This window comes from Coffea arabica, chromosome 8e (genome assembly GCF_036785885.1).
Source record: "Coffea arabica cultivar ET-39 chromosome 8e, Coffea Arabica ET-39 HiFi, whole genome shotgun sequence".
In the NCBI taxonomy this organism is placed as follows: Eukaryota; Viridiplantae; Streptophyta; class Magnoliopsida; order Gentianales; family Rubiaceae; genus Coffea; species Coffea arabica.
The window spans coordinates 35,093,809-35,110,586 of NC_092324.1; the positions used below are offsets into that span (position 1 = coordinate 35,093,809).

General features: G+C 38.9%; 1 protein-coding gene across 1 annotated transcript; it reads left to right on the forward strand.

Moving 5' to 3' along the window:
- Positions 1 to 6,357: 6,357 nt before the first annotated feature.
- Positions 6,358 to 13,649, forward strand: LOC113704695 (uncharacterized). Its single transcript, XM_072061041.1, has 6 exons — positions 6,358 to 7,167; positions 7,210 to 9,860; positions 10,169 to 11,940; positions 11,995 to 12,682; positions 12,770 to 13,124; positions 13,233 to 13,649. The coding sequence occupies exons 1-6, from the start codon at positions 6,358 to 6,360 to the stop codon at positions 13,647 to 13,649; spliced, it is 6,693 nt and encodes a 2,230-aa protein (XP_071917142.1).
- The last annotated feature ends 3,129 nt before the right edge of the window (positions 13,650 to 16,778 follow it).

Consider the following 16,778-nt stretch of genomic DNA (forward strand, 5'->3'; position numbering starts at 1 on the left):
AATGTGTAGTTTTCTCATTTTTGCAGGTTTATTTTAGAAAAAAAAAAAGAGAGAAAAAAAAACAGCAACAAAACAAAAAAACAAAAAAAAAGGAACAAGAAAAAAAAATCAAAATCAAATTATTACTAAACTTACACATTCTCATCATTTTCTCTATCAAAACCCCTATTAACCCATTCTACACTCAACTCCCACGGGCTTTTCTTTTCATTTGGCAGAAGCCATCATTTTGAAGGAAACCAAACCCATTTGACTCCCTCTTGGCCATGAGTTTTTTGCTCTGCCAACACTCAACATTTGCAGAGGAGAAAACACGCACAAAAAGCTAATTTGGCGACCCATTTTCCTCACTCGACTCTCTCTGGAAAAATTAGACAGGCCACAAAGAAAAAATTTTCCACTCTTCCTCCCCCCCAAAAATACATCCCTCGGCTCTCTCTAGTTTCAGGAGACCAAAAAGACAAGCCACAAAAAGAAAAAAAGCACTCCAATCCCTCTGGGCTCACTTGGCAGAGGCAGAAAAAAAAGAAACGCACGAGAGAAGAGGAAGGGAAGCTCTCGGAATTTTGCAGCCTGACCCCTCACTCTCCCTCTCTCGGACTTGGGCGGAGGAAACAAACAGAACAAAAAAAAATCTTCCCCAACTCCTCTCGGTTCCATCTCAACCTCACACACACCTACATTGAGGTATTTTTTTTTTTTTTTTTAGTTTTTGTCTAGCACATTAAATCAATGCTTCATTGTTTAGTTTTCTTTCATTTCTGCTGGCTGCCTTGTATTGTTGTTGTTGCATTGCTGAAAATTGGGAAATGGCATGAACTAGATGAAGGAAAAGGAAATGATGTCTGTGAATGCATATTAATTGTTTGAAAAAATGCCAAAAAGATTTTTAGGGACTGTTTTGCCTTAATGTAGTCTTTTGTTATTGTTTTCTGGTTAGTTAAAATCATAGTTGTATTGTAGAGGTTATAAGGAGTATTGTAATATATTTTTATGATTTTTGGTGAAAGATTTGGGTGTTTTAAAAAATAAAAATTGGACTGTATTTTGACATTTTGGCCACTTTCAGATCATCTTTTGTAAAAACTAACTCCGGAAATGGAACCTACGAGAAAAATCGAGTGAGGGGGTGTATTTTGAGAAAATTTGGTAACCGGAGTGACCACCGGCGACGGCGGTCCGGTGGCGGCGGTCGCCGGTGGCCGCCAGCTGAAGCTTCCTAAGAAGGAAAAAGAAACGGCTAGAAATGGAGAAAGGAAGAAAAGAAAAGAAGGAAAGAAAGAAAGAAAAAAAGGGTTTGGGCTAAGGTTAGTTTTTAGGTGGGTTTGTGATTATTTTGTTAGGTTTTGGGGATGGGCTTTAGTTTATTTTTTCTTTTGGGTTTCTGTTGGGCTAGGAGGTTGGAGCCCATGTATTTTTAGATGGGCTTGAGGGATAAAAAGACGGGCTGGCCTGTGTGTTTTAGCTTGGGTTTTCAGTTGGGCTTAGGTAGGTTTGGCCCAAGTAAAATAAAAAGAGCGGCCCGATGCCCTTTTTCTTGCCCAGATCTGGTTACGATTTGCACTTTGGTCCCGATCTTTGGAGTAGTTTTATTTTGGCCCAGAACATTTTAAATTCCTTTCACCTAGGTCCTTAAATTAATTGCATTTTGGTCCCTGAATTTTATCTTTCATTTAATTTTGACCTCTAAACTTTAGAAAAATATAATTTTTGTCCCCAAAAGTTTTTTTAAAATTTTTGCAATTCAGTCCCTGGTGAATTTTGACTCTTTTTATTATGATTGTTTCTTTTCTTTAGTAGCTAATTATGTTACTTTTGAGTATGTTCAATTTGTAAATTTTAGATATTCTTAAATTTATTTATGTTTGACATATTAGCGTGAGTTTAGTACTTTTATTATTATTGTTTTTTTTTAATTAAATTGGTGCCATGATTCTTTTGTTCATTGTGAGTATAAATAGGACAATTTGACTCCATTTAGTCACCACTTCAAACGGGAGGTACCCCTATTTTTATTATTTCAATGTCAATTACGTGCTCTTATGTGTTCCTATGTGTTTATATTTTTATATGCTTTATTTATTTGATTTAGATATTCATTCAAATTTTCTTATATATGTTTTAGTTAATTTTTTTACAATGATTCAAGAGGCATTTAAATACCTCAAAAATGTAATAGATAGGATAATTAGATTTGTTTTATTATATTTTTCCCTTCTAGATTGTAGTTAGGCGCTCCCCGATGTAATAGATAGGTTGCGTGTTTATGTGGCTTATGTGTTATGTGTTTTATCCGCTTTTCTTAGGATTTTGGCATCTAGATATTATGTTTACGTGTTATGTGCTACGTGCTCTTATGTGTTTATTTGTTTTAATTTATATTTTATTTGTTTCACTATGAATTGTTAATGCATGACGTCACCACACTAGTCCAACGCTAGTTGTGGTTTCTCCCTCCACTTACTTGCTAGTCCAACGCTAGTAAGGACTTTTAGAAATGGGCTAGTCCAACGCTAGACCCTTTAGGTCATCTTGCGCTAGATTCATCTTTGTATGCTATTCACCACATTTTCATGCATATTTTTATTTTTTGGATCTTTTCTCATTTGTATGATATTCCCTATTATATTATCCCCTACCCGCCATAGGTGCTAATCATGTCATTTAGAATTGCATCTCATTTAAGTTAGTTCATTTGCTTGTTCATGTTAGGATAATTATTTTTCAAATATGGGAAATGGGTGATTATAACTTTTTAGTTTAAATACCCTATTAATCCATGTATAAGAAAATTATGTCATGAGTTTTTGCCTCCCGTACCCTTTAGGTTGCATTCCTTTTTTCTTTGATCAATTATATATATGTAAATAATTTAATTTCTTTTCTTTTATTTTAATCATTCGCATACTCGTGACACTTTCAAGGAATCATTTTGGCCTTCGCAATTAATGCGATTGGTTCAATTAAACCCTTGAATGAACATTTTGTTCCTTTCGATATTTTTATAAATTTAGATTTACATCCATGTAGAAAACATCCAAATGTGATAAATTAAGGGTTAGATTAGGAAAATTTTGATTAAACCTCACAACGAGTTTAGACTAGGTTGAAAGGGTGCCTTAGGTTTGAGTTAATCGAACCTTTGCCTTCCCTTTCTTCAACCGTGACTCCCGAGCTCATTTTCTCTGTTTTCAAAGATCTGGAGTTGTCGAAAAGGGTTTTATTTTATTTTATTTAAAAACACTTTTTGGGTGACTTGGCACACCAAAACTCCATACCAAGTGGCGACTCCTATTTTTTTAAAAAAACCCTTTTAGACTAAATTTTGGACCCAAATTGTCGCATTCTTTTTAAGTTCCATTCTAGGTCCTTTTTCATTTATTATTAATAAATCACATCTTTTTATAAACTCCTTTTATTTTCCATCGCGAAAAATGGGCCGCGACAACTTGGCGACTCCACTGGGGAGGTTAGAGAGTCCAAGCACTTGGCTTAGTCGTCTTTTCTCTTTTTAACCCTTATATTTATCATATTTTGATGTTTTAGGTTGCATTTTTCTTTTTTAGGATGTTTTGCATTTCACACTCGTAATCGTTCCTCGTCTTACGTGTATGTGATGAATGGCTTATTTATTTATTTATTCGTATCGCGCTTTGCATTTGGGTGGGGGAAAATATCACCGTAGAGCCTCCACACGTGTTTTAATTATAATCTCTCCCCTCAAAAGGAAGCACTTCATACGTGCATGCATTATTTTTACCTTTTTTTATTTTTCTCGTGGGCGCCATCCCACATCTCCTTGTAGGATTAGGATCGATTTCCTTAGGTAGGCGGATGGTGTGCTCTGCGCCCATAGTGATGCCTAAGGGATCACTCAAGCCACCGACCGAAGGTTTTGGGATTGATGACCCTTAACTTTTTGGTCTGAAGGTTTGGGAGCCTGAAACCTTATCGAGTCTAGATGCATTAGTAAGCCAAACCTCATGCATCCATATTAGAAATTACCTAGGATAGAGTCAACCTATCCAATTAGGAACACTAAGCACAAGGGGAGGGATTTCACCCCTCTTTCTTTGCTTTATTTACTTTTCATTCTTGTATCATTTATTGTCACAACGTGTTATATGTTACTTGTTGAACTAACCTCTCCTTGTTTTTCCTTTTTCTGCATACACAAACTTTAGAAATAAGAGTCCTAACATGGTACTCGTTTAAGATAAGACCGCCTCTTATATCAAGCATGTTTAAATTTTAGTCAATTGCATATGCATATGTACTGCACATCATTTTAGGCTTACCCCGGCATTTAAAGGGGGCACTTTTAGGTCACATTTCAATTATTTCATTGTATATTTAATATGCTTTAATAAATTGTCATCATGCATTAACCATAGAGGGAATGCCGCATAGGGAATCCTACGGTAGGAATAAGTCACCTTTTGTCTCGGATATGTAATCCAATGAGACTTGCATGTTTATGATTTTGTATTGCCTAAGGGGTAAAATCCCGAGGTAAGGTACTAAGAGTGAAATTCCTCCTCAGATGGCTCCGTGCAGAATGCTGAACCAGATACCTCGGGAACTAACAGACTGGAAAAATAATATGACACATGAGGTGAAAAGACTGTTCAAATATGTGGGACATTTACCGAGTCTTCTAAGCATAACCCCAAATGTTGCAATCATTCAAGCTCTACTTGGGTACTGGGATCCAGAAGGTTCTATTTTTCGATTCGGTGAATGTGAACTAACACCAACTTTAGAAGAAATAGAAGGATTATTGCAGATACCTGGGAAAGGTTATCCTATGATATATCCAACTAATGGAACAAGGGAACAGTTTTATAGGTTTTTGGGATTAAGGCAGGCTAGTATGAACCAACATCCGGATGCGAGATCGTGCCCGTTAGAGTTTCTGGATGAACGATTTGGAGAAAGAGGGTCCTATGAACAGTACCGAACCGATTTTTTTTATAAGTAAGGAGCAATGGGTAGAGAAGCGAGTGCAAGCGTTTGGATTAGCTTTGATCAATCTGTTGTTGTTCCCGCAAAAGCATGGAAAGATCACATTTTTCACTATCAACATGGTTCAGAGCCTATTTTCAGGGATTAATGGAATGACCCCTACCTTGGTGCCTGTAATCATTGCCGACATCTTCACAGCCGCTACTGAATGTCAAAAGAAAAGAGGTTTCTTTTATGGGTCAAATTTGATACTCCAAATGTGGGCAATGGAGCATCTAGCGAAGAGAACGCTCAATCCTTTGGGATCTTGTCTCCCCGCAGAGAATTGGATCGAATCACACCGAGAAAGGGTCAAAAAGTATTATCGAATTGCATCTCCGACTCAGTTTATTCAAGAGTTCGATAACTTGGCACCTGAGAAAATACAATGGGTTTTGGATTGGACAAAAGTTAGGGATCCGGTTTTCACAACTACTCAACACAGTTTTATCCCCCTAGCAGGCACCAATGGATTGGTCGCATATGTTTCGCAACGAGTCATGAGGCAATTTGGGTATCCGCAAAGAATTCCGATGATACAAGGGATTGAAAATATCAGACTCAACACAGTTGCTGAAAGTCGGAGCATGGTATTGGAAGCTTGGGGAAATCTTCTTAGTTTAGAGAGCTTGCACTTGGATCAAGTCAACAAATTGGAACCTAAGGTCATTTCAGAGTATAATGAGTGGATCAAACTGACAGTCGAACAAGCACGAAAGAAGTCACAGTCCGCTCCTGTCAGCCCTGAAGAGTAGATAGACAAGCTGAAGAAAGAACTCGAGGATTATCAATTGCAACTCATAGTGGCCGACCATGCCCTGGAAGACGCCCGAGCACAATTAAAGTGGGAGACAAGAAAAAATGAAAAGTTGGAGAGAGCCCTGGATGCATTTGACAAAATTCGAGAAGGAATTCGGAAGCTTAGTATAGGAAGTTCTAGGGAGTCTCAACGTACTAGTTTAGCAAGGCATGAGGATTTTGTAAAAATGGTCAGTCGAACCATCAATGAAGCTGTACAAAATGATTGAACTTGTCAGTGGTTAATGAGAATTTCTACATTCACTTACAGGTTTGAAATTGGGATTTTACCCCGAAGGTGTTGCATCATATTAGGCCGACCCTTGGCACAAAAAGGGCTCCCTCCATAGGACATGTATCCGAATTATTTAGATATCTACTAACTCATGTTTTTTTCCTTTTTTCTTTTTCTTGAATAAATTACAGCAATTTGACAGAAAATCCACTCCTAAATCAGTTTCTTTTCTCCACTATCAGGTATTTTTCACAATTGCTACTCAAAGAAGCCCCATCATCACCAGGTCCCGAAGTAGAGCCTTGAGACAGTCTGTAAACATGAGTTCAATGCCTGAAGCTTCGGAAGGATCTGCTATGGTTACATCACCGGACTTCACAGCATTGGGAGCTCAGTTAAGTGAGGTACTTGGCAAGTTCAATGAGTTAAGTGCTGAAATGGCCGCACAAAGGCGTGTAATTGATCAGCTGGTCGCCAGCAACAATGGTGGTGGTGTCCCAAACGACCAAGAACCTATCGATAATCACCCACCTGCACAAGACTACCAACCACCCCACACATCCAATACCCAAACACCTTTCTTTCCTCCTTTCGCTAACCTTCTTGAAAATACCTTTACCCGACTAAATTCAGACTTTTCCTATATGCATCCGAATTATGTATTGGTGAACCCAACCAGTAGCCAAATCCCTCAAACCCATCCACAAACCAATCTGAACGCTCCCCCCAACCATCAGGGACCCCACCACCATACTGCAGAGCCTTTTGTACTGGATACTGCATCTCAAGGGAAAGCGGTAATAGAAGAACAATCTACACCCATTGATAAAGATCTGTTAAGAAGGTTGGACCGATTCGATGACTTTATGAAAAAGAATCAAGGATTGAGCAGGCATAGTGGTTTGGACTACGATGAATTGTGTCTTTTCCCAGATATTCAGCTACCGTTGGGATTCAAAACCCCTAAATTCAGCAAGTATGATGGAACTGGGAATCCTAAGACGCACCTCAAGATCTTTGCCAACAAGTTAGGTAAACCTGTGGATGATGAGAATTTGCCTATGCGTCTATTTCCGGAAAGTTTGGAGGGAGATGCTCTAGATTGGTATTCAAATTTGAAGTCTGGAGAAGTCAAAACCTAGTTGGATCTATCAACTGCTTTTGTGAAGCAGTATGAATTTAACTGTGAGTTGGCACCAACACGAACCACACTGGAGGGTACAAAAAGAAAGCCGTCGGAGGATCACAAGACGTACGCAAAACGGTGGAGAAAGTTAGCTGCCAAAGTGGAGCCTCCTATGACCGAGGAGGAGATTGTTCGCACTTTCATCAAGGCCCACGATCCACCTTATTTTGAAGAGATCTTCCGCATGACTAGAAGTCCATTTGCTGCTATCATTAACAAATTGGAGGAGTATGATGAATTTGTCAAAGCAGGGAAGATTGTTAATGTGTCTGCATTAAAGTTGCAATTGGATGCTCTACAAAATCAAAACAACAATGGGAAAAAGCCCCCATTCAAAAAGAAAGAAGGTGATACTGCTTTTATATGGGATCAAGGCCCGTCTTTCAGACCCAGAAATCATCCCACCTATTCTTTTCCTTACCCGTATTACACCAATTCTCAACCAGTCTACCACACCACTACCCAATTCCATCATTCCCGACCAAATCATTTGAATACCTCGCCCTTACCTCCAACTCCACAACCTGTTTTTCAAAATCACTCTCGTCCCATTTACCATTCCAGACCAACCCTGCAAAACAATAACCCTTCTCAAAATCCTTTGCAAACCAGTGGAATTCAAACTCAGAAGCAATTTCGAACCTTCACCAACTTGGGCCGACCTATTGATCAGTTGTATGAGCAATTAAAAGCAGCTGGAAAAATTGGCACTGTTCCTCCCAAAATCTATCCCAGAGGTCCCCCTGCCGGTTATGATCCGCATGCAATCTGTGCTTATCATTCTGGAAGTCCAGGTCATACCACTGGCAATTGTTGGGCTTTAAAACATAAGATTCAGGACATGATTGACTCTGGAGACATCCTTCTCAGAAGAAAGGGAGAGCAGGGACCGAATGTTAGTAAGAATCCTCTACCTGAGCATGGGAGCACTGTGGGGGTTATCATCGCTGATGAAGATTTTGACGACCCCAGTCAGTACATTGTAGATGAAACTGAAGTATTTGGCGTGATGAAGACTGACCATGCGGAGATGAGGAAACTACTGTCTGTTGAAGAGTCCATAACTAAGGATAGTGCTGAAGAAAAGTTAAAATCTTTTGTGTTTGAGAAAGAGGAGCCGTTTATGGTAGAAGGAGGGCCTTCCGAAGTTGACAATTCCGAAGTTCCTTTTATTTTGGATCTTCCATCTTTTGAATGGGATATATCAGAGCCTGCCATTCTCGAATTTTCAGAGCAAATGCCTGTCAATAACTTGCAAGAGGTACCATGGAACTACGAGGAGCCCAGTCTGTTAATTGGAGGTAAAGATTGCTTTAAGGAAGATATATCTACTATTACTAGATCTGGGAAAATTGTGGGAAACTCCGATGTTCAATCCAGGGCCAAGGTTAAATCTCCGACACCCAAGCCTCGTGTGTCTGAAAATGAAGCTGTAGATTTTCTGAAGATGCTAAAAAGAAGCGAATACAAAATAGTGGCGCAGTTGGATAGGATGCCTGCTCAGATTTCTTTTCTGAATCTTCTCTTGACTTCTGAGCTGCACAGAGAAGCATTGCTCAAAATTCTGAACGAAACTCAAGTCCCTAAAGATATTCCGGTGGATAAATTTTCTAACATTGTGGGGAATGTACTTGCTGCTAATCATATTACCTTCTCCGGTGATGATCTGACTGCAGAAGGGATCGGGCATAACAGAGCTTTGTATATATCGGTCCGTTGCAATGGAAAGCTGTTGCCGAGGGTTTTAGTGGATAATGGGTCAGCGTTGAATATCTGTCCATGGAACACTCTCACCAAGCTTGGATTTCGTGATATTAAACTCCGTCCATCTGCAACTGTGGTTCGAGGATTTGATGGTTCAAGGAGGGAATCTATGGGTGAAGCAGATCTGGTATTGGAGATAGGTTCTGCTCAATTCCAAGTTACTTGCCAAGTCATGGATTTCTCCAGTGTTTACAACATTTTACTTGGAAGACCTTGGATACATGCTTCCAATTCAGTGTCATCTTCTCTGCATCAAATGTTGAGATTTATTATGAATGATCAGTTCATTACTGTATTTGCTGAGGATGACTGTACCATGATCATTGATGCAAAATTCAAAGGCGAAGACAGAAAATGGACTCCAATTTCATCTCATCATGTTGCTGACATAGTCTCTGTAGGTTGGGCATCTAGGGATAAGTCGTTGACTCTATCAGATTTGCCAGAGGCCAGTATTATGATGGCGAGAAAGATGATCCGAGGCGGATATGAAATAGGAAAAGGTCTTGGGCGAGAATTGCAAGGAATTTTGGAGCCGATAGATATCCCTACGCAAAAGGATACATTTGGACTGGGATTTCATCCGACTGCTAAGGACAGAAGGGAAATGCAAGCTCGAAAACAAGCTGAAAAGAAGGGCAAGCAAATTGCCTTAAATATCCCACCGCTATATCACACTTTTCCTCGTCCATCAGAGGTGATTATGCCAGAAATGAAGAATCCTGTGGAAGAGATTGAACTGGACCTGTCTCAATTATTTGTCGGGGCCACTTGTGAGGAGGAGCCATCGGAGAATGCAGAATTTTTGCCAATTATCGAAGGAGCTATTCAGAATTGGACTGCTGATTATCTTCCCTCTCGAAGGGAGTTTCGGTAAATTTAAGGGGATTGTCTTTTGTCTAGATCATATCCAGATAGGACAGTAGTCTGGATCTTTTGTTAAAAAGAAATTGCTTTCATCTTTTAAACCTTTATTCTTGTTTCAGTTAATATAACTTGCTTTGTTCAAGAAAATTGCTGAAACAAAAATAAAGGTTTGGGTTAAATATGTTTTTAAATGGCAATCATGTCTGTATATTTATCTTTTTGTGAAGTCTCGATGCATTTTTGAATTTAATGAAATGAAAGACTTCTGCAGTGTTCGCTATTTATTTATTACTTATGTTCTATTCTATTTTCAGATGGCCACAAATAAAATCCTTTGACCCTTTGGATGTCACCATTTTGGAATTCGATGGCTGCAATCTCGAAATCTCTCATGAATTTGAAATCATGCAATCTGAAATTCAAAGCGAGAGCGATACTGAGGAAGAATTTGAGTCTATTTCAAGGGATTTAAAACAGTATGAAGAGAAACCCAAACCCAACTTAGAAGAAACAGAAATCATCAATATTGGCACTAAGACGGAGGTTAAAGAAGTTAAAGTCAGCATTCATTTGAATAAGAAACAGAAAGAGGAAATGATTGAATTCTTAATGCTATTTCAAGATGTATTTGCATGGTCATACGATGATATGCCAGGAATCTCTACGGACATAGTGGTTCACAGGTTGCCAACTAATCCAAATATTTTACCGGTAAAACAGAAGCCTCGTAATTTCAAACCAGAAATGAGCCTCAAGATAAAGGAACAAATTGTGAAGCAGCTCAATGCCAAGATAATCATGGTGTCTCATTATCCTGTCTGGCTATCGAATCCTGTGCCAGTGCCTAAGAAATCTGGGGAGGTGCGAGTATGTATTGATTACAGAGATCTAAATAAAGCCAGTCCGAAAGATGATTTTCCTTTGCCAAATATTCATATTCTTTTGGACAATACTGCTGGACACGAAATTGAATCTTTTGGTGATTGTTTTGCTGGGTATCATCAAATTTTAATGGCAGAAGAAGACAGAGAGAAAACCTCTTTTATCACCCCATGGGGAACCTTTTGTTATAGAGTGATGCCTTTCGGGTTGAAGAATGCTGGAGCCACCTATCAGAGGACCATGACTACCCTATTCCATGACATGATTCACAAAGAGATGGAGGTCTATGTGGATGATGTCATAATTAAATCCAAGAAGGTTGAGAACCATTTGGTTGATTTAAAGAAGCTGTTTGAAAGATTGAGGAAGTATAATTTGAAGTTGAACCCTGCGAAATGTGCTTTTGGAGCTCCGGCTGGTAAGTTATTGGGTTTTATTGTCAGCAAAAAGGGCATAGAGATAGATCCTGCGAAAATAAAAGCAATTCGAGATATGCTCATTCCAAAAAGTCAAAAAGATGTGAAAAGTTTTCTTGGAAAGATCAATTTCATTGGCCGATTCATTGCACAGTTAACCTCTACCTGTGAGCCTTTGTTCAAATTGTTGAAAAAGAATGCGCCAATGGATTGGAATGAAGATTGTCAGCAGACTTTTGATAAGATCAAGAATTATTTGTCAAATCCTTCGGTCTTAGTGCCACCTCAGCCAGGGAGACCTTTGATTATGTATTTGTCTGTTCTTGATGAGGTTGTCGGATGCGTTCTGGGACAGCATGACGAGTCTGGGAGAAAGGAGCAAGCCATCTACTATCTGAGCAAGAAATTTACAGCATATGAGGCCAACTATTCTTTCCTTGAGAGAAGTTGTTGTGCTTTAGCATGGGCAGCTCAGAAGTTGAGACATTATTTGCTCGGTTATACCACTTACCTGATTTCGCGTTCTGATCCTCTAAAATACCTGTTGGAAAAGTCGATGCCCACGGGACGTATGGCTAAGTGGCAAATGATCCTTTCCGAGTTCGATATTGTCTTCACAACACAAAAAGCAGTCAAGGGACAAGTTATAGCAGATCATTTGGCAGAAAATCCAAGAGATGATGATTATCAGCCATTGCATACCTACTTTCCTGATGAAAAAATCCTGTTCGTTGGAGCAGTTGAGGACATGAGTGAGCAGTATCCTGGATGGAGGTTATTTTTCGACGGTGCGTCAAATTCTTTCGGAGCTGGAATTGGAGCAGTTTTAGTGTCGCCTGAAGGGAAACACTATCCTGCTACGGCCAAATTACGGTTTCCCTGCACCAACAACATGGCTGAATATGAAGCTTGTATTTTTGGATTGAAAATGGCATTGGACATGGAGATCAAGGATCTGATAGCATTCAGTGATTCCGATTTACTTGTGCACCAGACGCTTAAGCAGTGGGTAACTCGGGATTCAAAAATTATGTTGTATCATTGTAACTTGCTTGATTTGGCCAGCAAATTCAGGAATTTGGAACTCAGACATATTCCCCGCACTCGTAATGCCTTTGCTGATGCTTTAGCTACTCTGTCTTCGATGATCCAACATCCAGATGAGTTGGTGATTGAACCTATACAGATTCAGCTTCAGAATAGGCCAGCGCATTGTCTGGTTACGGAAAGGGTCATTGATGGTCGCTCCTGGTACAAGGATATTAAGGAATTCATGAAAACGGGATCCTACCCTCCTGATACTGATTCTGTTGCAAAAAGTTTCTTACGCAGAATGTCATCAAGATTCTTCTTGAATGGAGAAGTGCTATACAAGAAAACATCTGATTTGGGCCTTATGAGATTCATCAATGAAGAGGAAGCCGATTATATGATGAAGGAAGTGTATAGCGGGGTTTGTGGGCCACACATGAATGGGCATCTACTGGCTAAGAAGATCATGAGAACGGGATATTTTTGGCTTACCATGGAGCATGTCTGTGTAGATTTTGTTAGAAAGTGTGCTAAGTGTCAAATGCATGGTGATGTTATACGTGCTCCTCCTACAGAATTGCATAGTATGACTGCTCCATGGCCATGTTCGATCTGGGGAATGGATGTGATCGAAACTATTGATCCTCCTGCTTCAAATGGGCATCGATTCATTTTAGTGGCAATTGAATATTTCACCAAGTGGGTTGAGGCCGCGTCCTATAAGCATGTGACTAAGAAAGTGGTGTCGGATTTCTTGAGAAATAATATCATCTGTCGTTTTGGGGTACCAGAGACGTTGATCACTGATAATGCCAAAAACCTCAACAATGATATGGTGGATGGATCATGTGAACAGTTCAAGATCAGACATCGAAATTCTGCCATTTATAGGCCTCAGATGAATGGAGCTGTCGAAGCCGCAAATAAGAACTTGAAGAAAATCATTCGTAAGATGACTGAAGCACACCGGGATTGGCATGAGAAGCTGCCTTATGCACTAATGGCGTACAGAACTACCATCAGAACTTCTACTGGTGCAACTCCTTACTCTCTTATGTATGGAATGGAAGCAGTCCTGCCTGCAGAAGTTGAAATTCCTTTCTTGTGCATTCTGATGGAAGCTCAGATAGAAGAAGCTGAATGGGTCAGAGAACGTCAGGAGCAGTTGTCTCTGATTGATGAAAAGAGGTTGAATGCCGTGTGTCATGGACAATGTTATCAGCAACGAATGGCTCGGGCTTACAACAAAAAAGTCAAGCCCCGTTTGTTTGAAGTTGGAGATAAGGTTTTGAAACGGATTCTTCCATTGCAAGATGAGGCTAAAGGGAAGTTTGCTCCCAATTGGCAAGGACCATTCATTGTTAAGAAAGTGCTATCTGGAGGAGCGCTTATTCTTATGGAAATGGACGGTCAAGTTTTTCCCAAACCAATCAATGCAGACATGTGCAAAAAGTTTTTCATTTGATTATAAAAAATTTTTTCTTTTAAAATACTGCAAGAGACGGATTTAAGGCATACTTCCTCTCATTTTTTCATTTCGATATTCTATCCCTAATTTATTTTCCCTTTTGACTTTTCATAATCATTTTCCTTTTACGCTTGGCAGTTCCTTAAGATCACTAACCCCATACTGGGGCAATTTTGTTTCTTTAAAAAAAAAAAAAAAAAAGGGAGAGAGAGAAGAAAAAAAAAGAAAAAAAAAAGAAGAAGAAAATAGAGCTTTAGTCAGAATTAAACTGGGGCAAATTTTATCTCTTTCTCACCCTAGATCGGGGTAAGTTTTGAAAGAATGCTATCTCAAATGATTGCAAACCCATCATATGATCCGCTGCCAAGTCTTTCAAGCCTTAACCTTTCCTTTGCTACTCTATCCGATCCTAATCACAAGAATCAAAGTTGCCTACTTTCATCTTTTGCAGTATTTTGAGAAAAATTTTTCTTAATCAATTAGCAAATGATGTAAATACAATTTTTTGAAATATGTCAGAGAAAATTGTCTCACTGATGCTACTCAATATCAGAATATGACTGGATTGATCTAGTTGGGGTTAAAATTGTCTTGTCTATGTCTCTAGGTGAAAACCCGAAAGGGCACCTTCTAAAAAAAAAAAAAAAAAAAAAAAGAGAGACGAAAGAACAAAAAAACAAAAACAAAAACAAAAACAAAAACAAAAACAAAAACAAAAAACAAAAAAAGAAAAAATAAGAAAAAGGGGTGGGGGTAACCTTAGTGAAAACCCGAAAGGGCGCTGGGGTAGGGTTTTGGAATACAAGAGGATTAGCAACAAAGAAGAAGATGTTGAGGTCTGAGAGCTGGTGACGATGTTGATTCGGGTCTCTTTTATACTGTTGTTCTTTTGCCGACAATAAATTCCAAAATGGATGACTACGAAAGGGTCAGATGGAGCATTTTTCCTCATCCAAGGCCATCCTCTAAACACGAATCCAAATTTTGATCCTTGGGCCTATATTCAAAAAATTCAACAATTTTGTTTTACTATTCTATTTGCTATTTCATTTATTTATTGTGTATCATTGTTTATTTCATATTAGCATTATTGCATGATGAATACTATTTTTCTTAATTGTTTATATTTTTCATTTTTTTTGGGTCTCATTCAAAAGACAATCCCCTATAATTTATCTCTAAAGAGTCATGAAATTTAAGGTCCTATGATACTAAAGTACGAACAATTGACATTTGACAGTTGCAAAGATTCTGATGGATTGTCGGCTGAACCTAAGGGAGCGATTGGTCGATATTGAAACTCATGTTTACATGGTTCTCAAGGCAAAGGGATCACGTGGTGGTGGCAGTCTTTTCATCATAGCTGCTTCTTTTCCTTTTTTCCTTTTTACAGGAAAGATTATGTGACATAATACTGGCTTAGTCAAGCATGATTCACGCTGGGGCAAATAGCAAAAGGAGTGAACTCCAATTTTGGTAATGCATTCTAAATCGGTTTTGTGAAAAAAAAAAAAAAATCAAATCAAAAGACAATTTAATTTTCTGTTGGAGCGTAATCGCGTCCCTCCGCGCATCTTTTCCTAAAAGACAAATTTAATTTTCTGTTGGTGAGTCTCAGCGTCCACCGCGCACCCTTCTACCTCCCCTTCTTGACATTTTAAATTTCTGTTGGTGAGTCTCAGCGTCCACCGCGCACCCTCCTATCTCCCTTTCTTGACTATTAAATTTCCTGTTGGAGCGTAATCGCGTCCCTCCGCGCATCTTTTTCTAAAAGACAATTTAATTTTCTGTTGGAGCGTAATCGCGTCACTCCGCGCATCTTTTTCTAAAAGACAAATTTAAATTCCTGTTGGTGAGTCTCAGCGTCCACCGCGCACCCTTCTACCTCCCCATCTTGACTATTAAATTTCCTGTTGGAGCGTAATCGCGTCCTTCCGCGCATCTTTTTCTAAAAGACAATTTAATTTTTTGTTGGAGCGTAATCGCGTCCCTCCGCGCATCTTTTTCTAAAAGACAATTTAATTTTCTGTTGGTGAGTCTCAGCGTCCACCGCGCACCCTTCTACCTCCCATTCTTGACAATTTAAATTCCTGTTGGTGAGTTTCAGCGTCCACCGCGCACCCTTCTATCTCCCCTTCTTGACAATTTAATTTCCTATTGGAGCGTAATCGCGTCCCTCCGCGCATCTTTTTCTAAAAGACAAATTTAATTTTCTGTTGGAGCGTAACCGCGTCCCTCCGCGCATCTTTTTCTAGTTATGACAAGTTACTTTTCTTGACTGTTTTGACTAATAATTGTGCTTTCTCATTCATTTTGTGTTTCATGTTTGGAAGTTCTGAGAGCTCAGACTTTTTCGACTTTGCAAAGACCACAGTTGGTCAATGCACTTGTTTCATTGTAGTTCACTTGCATTCGAATTACGTTTGACCTGATTCCCATGGTGGAATACGTAGGCAACTCTAAATGAGTTCGATCACATTTTCTGCAATGTTATTACATCTTTTGTTCACTAATTTCAGCCAAGTGTTGGCTTGTTTATTTTGGCTCAGATACAACTAGAAGAGACAGGTAAACAATTTGGTGTCTACGTCTTTGTCTTGAGTTTTTTTGAAACTCTAGACAAAGAGGGGCAAGCTGTAAACACCAAATTTTTGTCAATTTTTAATATTTCCCTGAATTTTTATCTATTTAGTAAGTTATCTATTATTATTATTATTATTATTAATGTGTAGTTTTCTCATTTTTGCAGGTTTATTTTAGAAAAAAAAAAGAGAGAAAAAAAAACAGCAACAAAACAAAAAAACAAAACAAAAAGAACAAGAAAAAAAATCAAAAAAAAATCAAAATCAAATTATTACTAAACTTACACATTCTCATCATTTTCTCTACCAAAACCCCTATTAACCCATTCTACACTCAACTCCCACGGGCTTTTCTTTTCATTTGGCAGAAGCCATCATTTTGAAGGAAACCAAACCCATTTGACTCCCTCTTGGCCATGAGTTTTTTGCTCTGCCAACACTCAACATTTGCAGAGGAGAAAACACGCACAAAAAGCTAATTTGGCGACCCATTTTCCTCACTCGGCTCTCTCTGGAAAAATCAGACAGGCCACAAAGAAAAAAT

Coding starts and splice junctions, on each gene's coding strand:
- LOC113704695 (XM_072061041.1), top strand. CDS start 6,358: ATGAGTTCAATGCCTGAAGCTTCGGAAGGATCTGCTATGGTTACATCA. Junction 7,168..7,209: donor CAAATTTGAAGTCTGGAGAA/GTCAAAACCTAG, acceptor TTTGTGAAGCAG/TATGAATTTAACTGTGAGTT. Junction 12,683..12,769: donor TATTTTTGGCTTACCATGGA/GCATGTCTGTGT, acceptor AGAATTGCATAG/TATGACTGCTCCATGGCCAT.